The sequence below is a fragment of the Tamandua tetradactyla genome, chromosome 9 (assembly GCF_023851605.1).
Source record: "Tamandua tetradactyla isolate mTamTet1 chromosome 9, mTamTet1.pri, whole genome shotgun sequence".
Lineage (NCBI taxonomy): Eukaryota > Metazoa > Chordata > Mammalia > Pilosa > Myrmecophagidae > Tamandua > Tamandua tetradactyla.
The window spans coordinates 8,982,780-8,996,106 of record NC_135335.1 but is presented as its reverse complement, the minus strand read 5'-3'; the positions used below and the strand labels follow the sequence as shown (position 1 = coordinate 8,996,106).

At 60.2% G+C, this 13,327-nt stretch overlaps 1 protein-coding gene across 7 annotated transcripts; it reads left to right on the top strand.

The window, feature by feature from the left end:
- The first annotated feature begins 1,146 nt into the window (after positions 1 to 1,146).
- On the top strand, positions 1,147 to 13,313 carry SCYL1 (SCY1 like pseudokinase 1). Of its 7 annotated transcripts, none has more exons than XM_077115731.1 (18): positions 1,147 to 1,297; positions 1,625 to 1,765; positions 1,942 to 2,064; positions 2,145 to 2,371; positions 2,782 to 2,872; positions 2,946 to 3,101; positions 5,473 to 5,631; positions 6,542 to 6,649; positions 7,445 to 7,558; positions 10,017 to 10,172; positions 10,692 to 10,880; positions 10,985 to 11,060; positions 11,329 to 11,493; positions 11,715 to 11,854; positions 12,443 to 12,503; positions 12,611 to 12,803; positions 12,893 to 12,947; positions 13,052 to 13,313. In XM_077115731.1, the coding sequence occupies exons 1-18, from the start codon at positions 1,187 to 1,189 to the stop codon at positions 13,148 to 13,150; spliced, it is 2,364 nt and encodes a 787-aa protein (XP_076971846.1). In that variant the 5' UTR covers positions 1,147 to 1,186; the 3' UTR covers positions 13,151 to 13,313. The 7 variants fall into 7 exon arrangements, with proteins under 7 accessions (XP_076971846.1, XP_076971843.1, XP_076971845.1 ...); XM_077115728.1 differs by having other exon boundaries at positions 12,443 to 12,508; positions 12,594 to 12,803; XM_077115730.1 differs by having other exon boundaries at positions 12,440 to 12,503.
- The last annotated feature ends 14 nt before the right edge of the window (positions 13,314 to 13,327 follow it).

The window sequence follows — 13,327 nt, the reverse complement described above, 5'->3', positions numbered from 1 at the left end:
CCACCACGGGACCCTATGTCATTAGACCCCTTCCCTCCGATTAGACCACCACCCCGAAGTATCACTCACTCCCAGCCCCCAGTGACAAGTCCACACAGCCCCATCATTCCACACCCACAAACACACGGCTCAGGCTGTGTTTCACCTCTATGATAGGAAAAAGTTCTAGCCTCTGTATCCTGACATTCAGAGCCTCTACCTGCTCCTCTGCAATGGCAGGCGCCCTCCACCTTCCACCCTGCCCATTCCGTATTCCACAGCGCTGCCGTTCTCCTATGGAGTGTGCGCACGGATCTCCAGCCACTATTTCTATTCTGCTCCCCATAGGTGTTTGGACAAGGGAAGGAAGCGCACAAATGTCTACCGCATCAGGTGCGGTGCAGGTCTCCATTCATCCCGATTCACAGACGGGAGCACCTGAGGCCCCCAGAGAGTAAGAGACTGTGAGTTCCCACACCCGGCCAGGGGCTGGCCAGCTCTGCCGGACTCCGGCTTTCCTGTCTTTGAATCTGCTCCCGAAGGCGTCCCGGATGTTTGCTAATTGCTTCCAGGATCTTGTTCCACAACGTGTGTCTGTGTAACTGGCCCCAAGCCTGAATCCTTCGAGACCCTCCCCATAGCGGGGCCAGAGCCTGCCCAGCCCCTCCAGGACACGGAGCACTGTCCAGCCAAGGGGCGTGGCTCACACCAGTGTGACCAGCAGGTCAGCGACCCCTCCCGGCACGGGCACTGGGGCCTGTGGAGGAGATGCTGGCCCTGTCCACGTGAGAGCTTGGCAGCTGGGCCCAGGAGAGCAGGCGTCCCTCCTGGCCGTCTGGCCTCTCCTGGACTTACCTGGTTCATTTTTGTCAGCCCTTCTTTCCTGGGGTCCCTCCTCCCAGTCTCTCTTTCCTCCCTTTCGCAGGTCTACCCACCTGCCATTCTCGCCCCTGACGCCGGACCGCTCCAGGAACTCTCGCGAGACCCCGCTGCGTAGCGTTGGTCTCAGCTCAGCGCGAGTCCCCGACTCCGCCCCCTCCTCGCCCCTGACCTCCTCGCCCCGCCCTCTCCCCGCCCCGCGGCTGCCCCACCCCCCCGGCCTCGCCCCGCCCCCTCCCTGCCCCGCCCCGGCTCGGGCGGCGGGAGGACCCGGAGCGGAGGCGCGGAGCCCGAGCCCGCGGCGGCGGCGGCGGCGGCGGCGCGGACGATGTGGTTCTTCGTCCGGGACCCGGTCCGGGACTTCCCGTTCGAGCTCAGTCCGGAACCCCCCGAGGCCGGCCCGCCCGGGCTCTGGGCCTTGCATCGCGGCCGCAAGAAGGTGAGTGCCGCCCGGCTCTGCAGGCCGCGGTCCGACCCCGGGCTCGCCTAGTCCGCGCTGCCGGCTCCGCCGCGTCGCGCCCGGCCTGACGTGGTGCGGCGCCTTTGGAGCAACGGGCCGGGAGAGAGGGCGGGCAGGGCGAGCAGTGTCGACGTGGCGGGCGGAAGGACCGAGGGGACTACGGGGCCGGGGTCACGTGGACCTGCCCAAGTCCCCTAGGGCTGACCTGGGGAGAAACCCGGCCAGCGGCCCTTTACTTTCGGCCCCAGACCAGCCCTGGGGGCCGTCTCCGAGCCGGCGAGACCCAGACCCTCTACCTTTCTCCAGGCCACAGGCAGCCCGGTGTCCATCTTCGTGTATGACGTGAAGCCGGGCGCCGAAGAGCAGACCCAGGTGGCCAAAGCTGCCTTCAAGCGTCTCAAAACCCTCCGGCATCCCAACATCCTGGCCTACATCGATGGGCTGGAGGTACCCGCTGCCTCTCACTCTCTCCCGGCTTCCCACTCCTTCCTGCCCCTCAGTTTCCACCTCTCCTGCCCCAGGATCCCAAGGTTTGGTTTCCCTTCTCGGCCTCTCTCCATCTTGTCCCTCATCTCCCCTTCCTCTTCCTTACTGCCCTGACTTCTCCCTGCCCTGTTCCCCAGACAGACAAATGCCTCCACGTAGTGACGGAGGCTGTGACCCCACTGGGGATGTACCTCAAGGCACGAGTGGAGGCCGGTGGCCTGAAGGAGCTGGAGCTCTCCTGGGGGCTACACCAGATCGTGGTGAGGTGGGGGGCTGTGATGGGGATGTGGAGGGGGGGGTGCTGCAGGTCCTGAGGACTGACAGGTCTTTCTGCCCCCAGAAAGCCCTGAGCTTCCTGGTCAACGACTGCAGCCTCATCCACAACAACGTCTGCATGGCGGCTGTGTTCGTGGACCGCGCAGGCGAGTGGAAGCTTGGGGGCCTGGACTACATGTACTCGGCCCAAGGCGACAGCAGTGGGTCCCCCCACAAGGGGGTCCTTGAGCTTGAGCAGTACGACCCCCCGGAGTTGGCTGACAGCAGTGGCAGAGCGGTCGGGGAGAAGTGGTGGGTGACTGGGGGAGGGGGTATGTACCCTAACCTGCCAGATCAGCTGGCAGTCCCCTCCCTTCTGCTGCCCTTCTGGGGAGGGAACCAGGGTCCTCAGTATGGGGCCCACTCTACCCCCAGGATCCTCAGGGAGATAAGAGCGGAATGGGCACAGTTTTGTGGGTTGGGTGGTTCTGAACTTGCAAGCTGTGTGACTTGGGGCAGGTGTCCTTACCCCTCTGAGCCTTGGTTTCTTCATCTGCCAAGTAGGATAAGAAACCTGCTTCTCGGGGCTGGTGGGGGAGGATCAGCTAAGGGATATAGTCCAGGGTCCGCCATGCATTCAGTGCCTGGTACCCAAGGCAGGTTTGAGGATGGGCCTGCCCTCGTGGGCTGCAGAGCCCTGAACACCCTGGGTCCCTGCACAGGTCAGCAGACATGTGGCGCCTGGGCTGCCTCATCTGGGAGGTCTTCAATGGGCCCCTGCCGCGGGCAGCTGCCCTGCGGAATCCTGGGAAGGTGAGTGTCTGGCCCCTGGCTGCCTGTCCCGCCCCAGCCGCCCCTACCCTGACAACCAACTCTTCGCCCACAGATCCCCAAATCTCTGGTGCCCCATTACTGTGAACTGGTTGGTGCCAACCCCAAGGTGCGTCCCAACCCAGCCCGCTTCCTGCAGAACTGCCGGGCACCTGGTGGCTTCTTGAACAACCGCTTCGTGGAGACCAACCTTTTCCTAGAAGAGATTCAGGTGAGCCCCTGCCCCAACCCTTGGTTTTGGGCCTTATAATCAGACCCTCTGCAAACCAGCACAGGCTGTGGAGTTAGACCTGCATGGGTTCAAATCCCAACCCTAACTGTTACTTGTTGAATGATATTGCTTGGCTGAAGCCCAGTCTTCCCTTGGCTGTAAAATGGGGACAGCACCAGTCCCTGCCTCCAAGGAGCGTAGTGTGCCCTCGGTGAGTTGGAAGTGCACAGGGTCATGTTTGGCACGTGGTAGGTGTGTGGTGGGTGCTCCTGGCAGTCCGTTCTGGTCCTGGTCCCTGAGGTATGCTGTGTTATGGGCCGGGCATGGGGAGTGGCTTAGGGAGCAGCAGTGGCCCATATAAAATCCCTCCTCTCCAGGGTCTATGGGAAATAAACAGTCCAGGCCCCATACTTGCAGACTTTTTAGGGGAGAGGGATAGAAAATGCACATTCAAGGAAGCATGTGTTCGCTGAAGTGGGGAGCAATGCTGAGAAGGAAGGTGCAGTGTGGGGTATTCAGGGAAGGGCTCTCTGAAGGGTGACGTTTGAGCTGTCACACCTGCGGGGGAAGCCATGAGGATGGGAGCTGGGGGAAGAACATTCCAGGCAGAGGAAACAGCAAATGGAAAGGTGTCAAAAGGGGCCTTCCGCTTAGCCTTTCTGATCCTTAGTTTCCACATATGTAAAATGGGGGTACTATCGCCTACTGTCTCATAGGGAATTTGTAGGGAATGAAGGAGGGAGGCTATTCTCCGCACACCTGCTCTGTCCCAGCTGTGTATGGGGCACACAGAAGTGGCAGACACAGCCCTGGCTCCCGAGGGGCCGAGAATTTGGGACAGGAGAGGAGAGTGACAGAAACTTCTGCAGACCTCGATGGAGCAGCATCTGCAGAGCCCCTCATCAGACGGAAGGTCTTCAGAGGATGGGGGACCTGAGCTGCGAAAAGCTGCTGGAAATGCTGAGCATTGTTGGAAATGTTGCCTCTTGGGTGGTGTGGGGCTACGGAGACTTTGTTACATGGAGTTCTCCCTGCATGACTGGCCCTGCCAGGAGGCCTGGCCATAGCCTGAAAGACACCGGCTCTTCTGCTTAAAACATATTCCACAGGAAATGGACTCTTGAGGAAGCCCCAAGGAGTATGTGGGAGAGCAGGGCTCAAGGGCCCCCTGCTTGTGTCTGGGCAGAGCAGTCGGGAGAGCCCCAGCCTGGACTCTCACTGTGTGATCTGGGGCAAGGGCTGGGCCCTCCCTGAGCCCTACAGTCAGAGCACCAAGCCTGCCTCCCATGCTGCCCTGACCCACTCAGGAGCCGGCCAGGTCCTCTTCATCCCCAGCCAGAGGTCTCCTCCCCTGGGCCAGGCAGTGACTTTGGGGTTGGGGTACCGCAAGAAGCGCGGAGACTTTGGAAGCACACAGAACTGGGTTACTCTCCCTGCTTGGCTGTTCTTGGCTTGTGACCTTGAGCCTCATTCTCTGAAATTGGGATTGATAGCACCTCTTCAAAGGAATTGCAGCAGGGACCAGACCCCTGAACCACATGCTTCCTGGAAACTTCCTAGCTGTGTGACCTCGAACAGACTTTGCTCTCTCTGTGCTTCAGCTTCCTCCTTGATGAAATGTGGATTATGTTAGCGCCTAACTGGTAAAGTTGTGGGGAGAGACATTTAAGATCATCTCTGCTCAGGAGATATGCACATAGGTATCACGGTTTCAGAGGGAGGTTGAGTCTACTGAAGACTGTCAGGTCGACAGCGTGGTCCATTTGGGCTCAGCCAGGACTGGGCCTGGGGGTAAACTACTTCTTACCACTGCCTTCCCACAGCTTGCCATGAGCCCCCTCCCCACTGCTATGGTGGAGTTGCAGGTAGGCCCATCTCCACTGGGGCCGGGGGAACCAAGTAGTCTCTACACTCTCAGCCTCAGTCTCCCCTCCTGTGTGCTGGCTTAGCAGCACTCACATCTTGGGGGATTGTGGCAGTAGAGGTGACTTGCTCAAGGGCCTGGCCCCCCTAGTGGGTACTCTCCTGGCAAGGGATCAGGTGGTACCGGTGGACAGGTGCTGCCCAGAAAGACAGTCACCAACAGACAGCACCACCGTGTGGCAGGCACCATCCTGCCAGCTGTTATGGGCATTTGGTCCTCAGATCCTCAGAACCAACGCGTGAGGGGATGTGATTATGACCGTATTTTACAGATGTAGGGTAATGCCCAAGGTCACACAGCTAATATGTGGGGGAGTCAGGAGTGGAACCCAGGCATGTAGGCTCTAGAGTCCGCCAGCTTCAAGCTGGGGTAGCCCCTGTCCATGCCCACAGCTGGGGACACTAACCAGGCTGATTTCCTCCCTGCACCCTGACCCCACTCCCCTAGATCAAAGAGCCAGCCGAGAAGCAGAAGTTCTTCCAAGAGCTGAGCAAGAGTCTGGACTCATTCCCAGAGGATTTCTGCCGCCACAAGGTGCTGCCCCAGCTGCTGACTGCGTTCGAGTTTGGCAATGCCGGGGCTGTTGTCCTCACACCCCTCTTCAAGGTGAGTGGGGCCAGGAGATTTGGCAGGGGACAAACCTGTAAGGCCAGGGGACTTCAGGCCTACACCTCGGAAACTCTGGGGACCAGGAGCTGGCTGAGTGGGCAGCTATCCTGCAGGACTGTCCTGGGGAGGGGGCAGCCTGGCTGGGGAAGATCCAAGCCCACCTGGGAGGAGCTTCTAGCTGACATCCCAGGGACTCAGCAAGCCAGGATCACTGGAACAGCTGTCCGGGAGGCCGTGGGAACTTCTTGCCCTGGGGGAGGAGAGATTTCATGCCTCTATAGTTCTTTCTCTGTAGACCTGGAGACCCCTTGCTTCAGAGCCCTGGGCTCTTCCTCTGTTTCCCAGAGACTGCCACCTGGTCTGACCTGTATACCCTGCCAGCCACCCCACTATCCCATCCTCCCACTTGGCCACTCAGGACGGAATGCTCCTGGCCTTGGGGGCTCTGTCCTCCCACCCCTCTTCCTCAGACCCTAGCCTGCGCTTACGTGGGCACCTGCCATTACCTGCTCTGCTCACCATGGGGAAGAGTGTTTCCCCTGAAGGGATTTGCTTTGTGGGAGGGAGAGGGTATGAAGACAGCCAGTGAATTCTATATAGCTGGCAACCCCCAAATTATAGGCAGAATTCTGCGGGTGTGGGTGTACAGGTGGCATTTAGGTACTTGTTTCTGCCGAGGGGTGACGAGCTTTGGCCAGCCTTCTAAAAGAGGCCTTGACCCAGGGGCTGACTGAGCTGGATACGGGCAGAGGTGCTGCCAGGGAAATGCCCCCTTCACCTCCACCCGCTTCCTACCCTGGGACAGCAGCAGGCGGAGGGCTGCAGGAAGTTAAAGACGCCCAGTGAACTTGCCCCACCCTCGTCCCCACATGGATGGAGCCGAGCCCCTTCCTGTGCCTCCCTGCAGGTGGGCAAGTGCCTCAGCGCCGAAGAATACCAGCAGAAGATCATCCCCGTGGTGGTCAAGATGTTCTCGTCCACAGACCGGGCCATGCGCATCCGCCTCCTGCAGCAGGTGGGGCTCGGCCAGACCCCGCCCCGCCTGCCCCACCCACACCCTGCCCTGGCTGCCCGGCAAGGCCCTCCAAGGTCCTGGAGGCCCCTACCTCACCTCCAGTCCCAGGGAGGTGGCCAGAGCCCCTACCCTGGTGGCTCAGGGGCCCCCAACATATACACAGGTGTGAGCCCAGCAAGGCTGAGCCATCAGGGGTCAAGGTTGTCACAGGGCTCATTGACAGCCTTGGGAATGCCCAGCAGCCTGCCAGGCTATGGGGCTTACCTGCCCCACCCCACTCCTGGCTCCTGACACAGTCACTCAGTCCCTGGAGACCCTGATTCCTCACCTCTAGAGTGGGGATACAGTTCTCTCCTCCCAACCCCAGGGCAACTGGGATCTAGGTAGGAGGCCCATGGCATCCCCCAGGTGTACTTCCTTTTCTGCTGCAAGCACAGCAGCCCTCCCCCAGTGTTGTGTCTGGGTGAGAGAAGCAGAGCAGGGGTTAGGACTCCCTTTTCTAGGAGAGGCAGCAGTGGTTCTGAGAGGGGACAAGGCACAGTCTACCAGTTGAGCAGGTCCAGAAGCCAGGCATCTGACGCCCAGTCTCTGGCTCATCCCAGCCTCTCTTGGCTTGGTTTCTCCATTTGGCAGGCTTTGGCTGCCCAAGTCAACTTCCTGAGCACCCTCCAGAGCCCTCCAAGCCAGCCCCTGCCCCCACATCTGGCCTCTCTGTGGTCTGAGGCCCATGAGGAACAGTGAGGAGAGGCTTTGAGAAGGGCAGGAGGGGCTGACTGTGTTCTCCATCCCACCCAGATGGAGCAGTTCATACAGTACCTCGATGAGCCAACAGTCAACACCCAGATCTTCCCCCATGTTGTACACGGCTTCCTGGACACGAACCCTGCCATCCGGGAACAGACAGTCAAGGTAGGTGTGGCCAGAGTGACCGTCCTGCTAGGACACACAGGCCCGTGGTTCTCAGCAGGTGGTGGGAGATGTAGGTCAAAGCAGGAGGTGCAGGATGAGCAGCTTCTGAGCTGGCGGGGGAGCAGGGTGGGTGGGACCTGCAGTCTTCTGTTGAGTAGCTGCTCACTGCACACCTGCTCTGCCCAGCCCTCTCATGCAGCGTGCACGAGACAGCAAGTTCCCTACCCTCGTGAAGCTCCCCTTTCACGGGGTTGGGGGTGGGCTTGACAGACAACAAACAGCATTAGAAAGTGTGTACTTTATGTTAGAAGGTAATATGTGTCAAGGAAAGGAAGTGGAGAGTGAAGGAAGAAGGGTTTGCAACCTTAAAAACAGTGGTTAGGGAAGACCTTCCGAGGAGTAGTCATTTAAAGAAAGGCATTGGGAGATTGAGCCACAGGGAGATCTGGAGCAGGAATGTCTTTGCAGAAGGAATAGCACATGCAAAGGTCCTGAGGCAGTAACGTGCTTGTTGTGGAGAAGTAGCTACAAGCCCTTTAATATGGCTGGAGGGGGAGTGCGGGAGACAGGTTGGAGGTGAGTTGTAAATGCGGTGGGGGCAAGAGGCAGGCCTCGGAGGGTATGGCAGGAACCTCGTACATTCACTGGGAGTAACACAGATGCTACTGTTGGTTGAATGGAGGAGTGACTTGTTTAAGAGGCTCACTGTGTTGATGTCGTGGATTGTTAGGGTGAGGGTGGGAGGTCATGAGAGGTTGTTGCAGTGGCCCAGGTGAGAGAAGACAGTGGCTCAGATCCAGTTGGAAATGGCAGGTGGAGAGAAGGGGATGCATTCCAAAGGTAGAGCTGGAAGGATTTGCTGATGGAATGGATCTAGAGTCAAGGGTGGCTTCAGGGTTACCAGCCTGAGCAACTGGAAGTTTAAGATGCTGTCAACTGGGAAGACTGGGAACAGGTGTGAAGGAGGAGGTAGGTAGGTAGTGATGCCGAATGGGACACTGGCCCCATGTGTCTGAAGCTTAGGGAAGCCGTCTGGGCTAGAGGTGCACATTTTGGGAGTTGTCCACTAACAAGAGGGCATTTAAACCATGAAATGGGGGATAGGATTACTTAGGAAGAGAAAAAGGCATAAAGAAGAGGCCTGAGAATTAGCCCTGGGTTGTTTGGGAGGAGGAACCAGCAACAGGAGGCCAGGGGGAGCGGCCGGCACAGTTGGGGATATGTCCTGGAGGACCAGGGAGGAAGAACTCAGTGGTGTCAAAGGTGCTGAGGGGTCAGGTTTGGTCAGGACTGAGAGTGGGCCGTGGGAATTAGCAGCGTGGAAGTCACTGGTGGCCTCAGCCAGAGCAAGCTGGGTGCAGTGGAGGACGGGGTGGTGGGAAAGCCTGAGAGGGCTACACTCAGGAAAGAGTAAAAGGAGGGAAACAGGAGAAAGTGAGTACAGATGGGAACTTGGGGTTTTGTTGTAAAAAGGAACAGAATGGGGGGTGGGGGTGTCCCTTTTATCAGCATTCTAGGCAGGGCCCAGGACTGGGCTGGGAGGTAGGTGATAATGAGTAGGAGCTGGGACCCCGGCAGTGACCAAGACAGCTGGGGCCATGTCTCAGGGCCACAGTCTAGAGGATGCTGACCATGTGCAGGTGGGAGGCTGTGATGGGCAATGGGAGGCGATGTGGGAGGGCGGGGTCAGGGGCTCAGAGATCAGGGCAGGCTCCCCAGAGGGTGTGAGGACAGAGGGAGCCCACAGGGCTGAGGTCGGAGTCTTGGTGGCCGCTTGGTGGGAATGGAAGGAGGCCAGCGTGTCTGCAGCACAGTGCAGGGTGAGGCAGTGAGTATCCAGGGAGGCCGGGGGGGCTGGGGCCAGACTTGCAGGGCCTCGTGAGGCTTTTCCTGGAAGGTGGATGTCCGCGTAGGTTATGTCGGGGAGCACAGGTCCAAGTTTGTTTAGGTGTTTTGGACAGATCTCTCCAGCCCTGCTGGGTGGAGGATGGATTTGGGGGTACAAAACCAGAAGCGGGAGAAGTGGTTAATCCAGGTGAGTGATGATGCAAAGCAGCCCTGTGGTCCAAGGTCAGTGGGCCCCGATGGTAGAGGAAAGGTGCTGGGAGACCTGGGATGGACGGAGGGAGGCCTCTTGCCCATGGGCACATTGGAGCCCCAACTGGATCTTCTTTTCTGTGGTGGGAGTTCAGAGCTGTGGGGACAGGGTAGGGTGTCAAGGCAGAGGGAACCACGTGGCAGAGACTGGAGAGCCAGGTGGTGACTAGGGCCTGGGGGAGAGGAGGGCACTGGAGCAGAAGGGTGGGCATCAGCACTGGGCTGAGGGATGTGCACGGGGCCCCAGGGGCAGGAGCTGCCATGAGTCACAATCAGGGCCCTGCTCCCAGCCCGGAGTCCATTGCTGTGTATGGCCCCTTGCCCACCCAGCCCACGCTCTCTGCTGTCCTCTGCCCTGCAGTCCATGCTGCTCCTGGCCCCAAAGCTGAACGAGGCCAACCTCAACATGGAGCTGATGAAGCACTTTGCACGGCTGCAGGCCAAGGACGACCAGGGTCCCATCCGCTGCAACACCACTGTCTGCCTGGGCAAAATCGGCTCCTACCTCAGTGCCAGTGTGAGTGCCCTGACAGGTACCCCCATCCCCGGAGCAGGGCCACCACGTGAGTGCCCTGACAGGTACCCCTTTCCCCGGAGCAAGGTCGTGGCCTCCTCCAGGGTAGAGCATCCTGGACGGGCCCGCCAGCCTCCTGGAGACCTAGGCTCTGGGCCTACGTCCCAGATACCCGGGTCCCTGGAGGTGGAGTGAGTTGCCCCAGGGCACATGGCCAGGAAGAAGAGGATCTGGGATCCAGGGTTTATAGAGTCAGCTGCCTGCAAGGCCCAGACAGTTAACAGGTCAGTGGGACAGGTGGGAAGGAAGCACATGCCCCAGCCCCTGGGGCTGAGAGGAGAAGCCAGCATCCAGAGATTTAAGTAAATACTCCCCATTTCAATTGTTGGTGACTAATTCACATTTTTCAGACTCTGGGGGTTCCATGAACAGCCTCTGTTCTGGGGAGTAAAGCCTGACAGTTCTGGACCCCTGAATCAACCCTACACTCAGGAGCCCTCTCCCCGCCCTGCCCCACCCCAGACCAGACACAGGGTCCTCACCTCCGCCTTCAGCCGGGCCACCAAGGACCCGTTCGCACCTTCTCGGGTCGCGGGTGTCCTGGGCTTTGCTGCCACCCACAACCTCTACTCGATGAGTGACTGTGCCCTCAAGATTCTGCCCGTGCTCTGCAGCCTCACTGTGGACCCTGAAAAGTCTGTGCGGGACCAGGTGAGGTCCAGGTGGGGCTGGGCCTGGAGGGCACTGGGCCCCGGCTGGCCTGGCAGGCCCTTGCAGCTCCTGGAGCCCCCAGCTCTGCCCCTCCTGCTCCGTAGGCATTCAAGGCCATTCGAAGCTTCCTGTCCAAACTGGAGTCTGTGTCAGAGGATCCCACCCAGCTGGCAGAAGTGGGTAAGTCAGCCCACACTCACATTCCCTCTTCCCTTTGCTGCGCCCTTGGCTGTCACCTGCCCTGTCCACCTCACTTCTTTGGAGTGTCTGAGGGTCAGAGGAACCTCCGAGGGCAGACTTGACACTGCGCCTGATCCCCCATTTCACAGATTGGAGAACTGAGGCCTAGAAAGGGAAGGGGCTTACTGCAGGTCACTTGCCATCCTTTCACCCTCCCTATGGGAGCCTGAGAGACCCATACCTCCCTCTCTCTCCTGCCACTGCCCAGAGAAGGATGTCCATGCAGCTTCCAGCCCTGGAACTGGCGGGACCGCGGCCAGCTGGGCGGGCTGGGCTGTGACAGGGGTCTCCTCGCTCACATCCAAGCTGATCCGTGCACACCCCTCAGCTTCCCCCTCTGAGACCAATGCCCCCCAGAGGCCCACACCCGAGGGTGAGTGTTGCAGACTGGCTGTACCAGGGCAGGGAGAGTTTGGGGTACAGGTACCTGTGAGCTGCCACAGCCCAGTGTTCCGTGGGATGGTAATGGGGGGCATAGGGGATGGGGAAGGGGGCTATTTTCCATGGGTGCCTCTTCCCGTCCCCCCTCCATAAACCCCAGCAGCCTCTGCCATGAGGCCCATGTGTGGAGCTCAGTGAGCCTCCTCTCCCCAGGACTTCCTGCCACGGCCCCCACCCCTGTCCCCACCGCCCCCATGACCTCAGGCCACTGGGAGATGCAGGAGGAGGACAGAGACACAGCAGATGGCAGCTCTGCGGACAGATGGGATGATGAAGACTGGGGCAGCTTGGAGGTGAGTGGGATACAGAATGCCATTCCAGAAGCTCAGGTGCAGCCGCGGTGCGGTTGGGCCTGTCCTCTGCACAGCACCTCTGGCAGGCGGGCGCCACAGACTGGCCAGTGTGGGCAGTAAGCCCTTTACTCCATCGGCAGGGACCCCTGAGAGCAGGGTCAGAAATGAGAGGCCTGGGTGGCTGGGGCAGCCCACTGGACTGGTTCCCTTTCCTCTCTCTGCCCACCCCCACCTGCTCCAGTGCTCGCCAGCCCAGGGTCTGCCAGGAGAGCCCCTGTGGAGACTAAAACTGGGCTGGTCTTGCCTGGTGGGCTGAGGAAGGAGTGGGGCTGTCTCCAGTCGTCTTGGAGCCCACCAGGAGGGGGTCTGGAATATCTAGATCTCATTCCCCAGCCTTACAGGGAAATGAGGGCAGAACTTCCCAGATCTACTTTAGAGATGGGAAGCAGGGAAGTTGGAGTAAAAGAGACGGAAGGTCTCTAAGGGTGGAGCCAGAGGTGAACTTGCCAGAGGCTTTTACTTGCGCATTCTGCAGAGGGATGGGAGTGGGGAGTGCACTGATCATGCCCTTCCTCCCACGTGCAGCAGGAGGCGGAGTCTACACAGGCCCAGCAGGAAGACTGGAGCGCTGGGGGCCAGGCCATCCGGGCTCAGGTGGGCCTCATGGGATGGGGTCAGGTGACTGGAGGTCCCTCCGTCCCTGGGCCCCTGCAGTACTTCTCCTTTCCCTGCCCACTAGGGCGGCAGCCCCGCCCACAAGTCCGAGTCGGACTGGAACAGCTGGGAGGCCGAGGGCTCCTGGGAGCAGGGCTGGCAGGAGCCGAGCCCCCCGGAGCCACCCCCTGAGGGCACGCGGCTGGCCAGTGAGTATAACTGGGGCGGCCCAGAGCCCAGCGACAAGGGCGACCCCTTCGCTGCCCTGGCCACACGTCGGGAAGTTGGCACCCAGGTACTCCGCGGGGCAGGCGAGAGGGCGCGGGCTTGGGGTGGCCCGTAGCTGGGTGCAGGCCTCACACCAGCTTGCACTTCCCTTTGCAGCCGAGGAGGGACTCCTGGGGTGACGACAACTGGGAGGGAGTGGAGACCGAGAGCCGTAAGTGCCTTCCCTGGGGGAAGGACAAGGGGCCACCGCCCCGGAATCAGCTGTCTCCCCACCCTGCCCATACGCCCTCAGCCCACGCCCCTTCCCTCTTCCAGGGCAGGCGAAGGCGGAGCAGGCCCGCAAGAAGCGTGAGGAGCGGCGGCGGGAGATGGAGAGCAAACGCGCCGAGCGGAAGGCGGCCAAGGGCCCCATGAAGCTAGGCGCCCGGAAGCTGGACTGAGCTAGGAGTGGGCGCCTCCGCGCCGCGGAGAGCAGACCCCGCGGTTGTATTTATTGTACAAACCATGTGAGCCATGTGAAATGGCCAGGCACATCTCGCGTGTACATAATCAGAGGCACAGTAAATTCTGTTTCACACCCCCTGGCCCGGG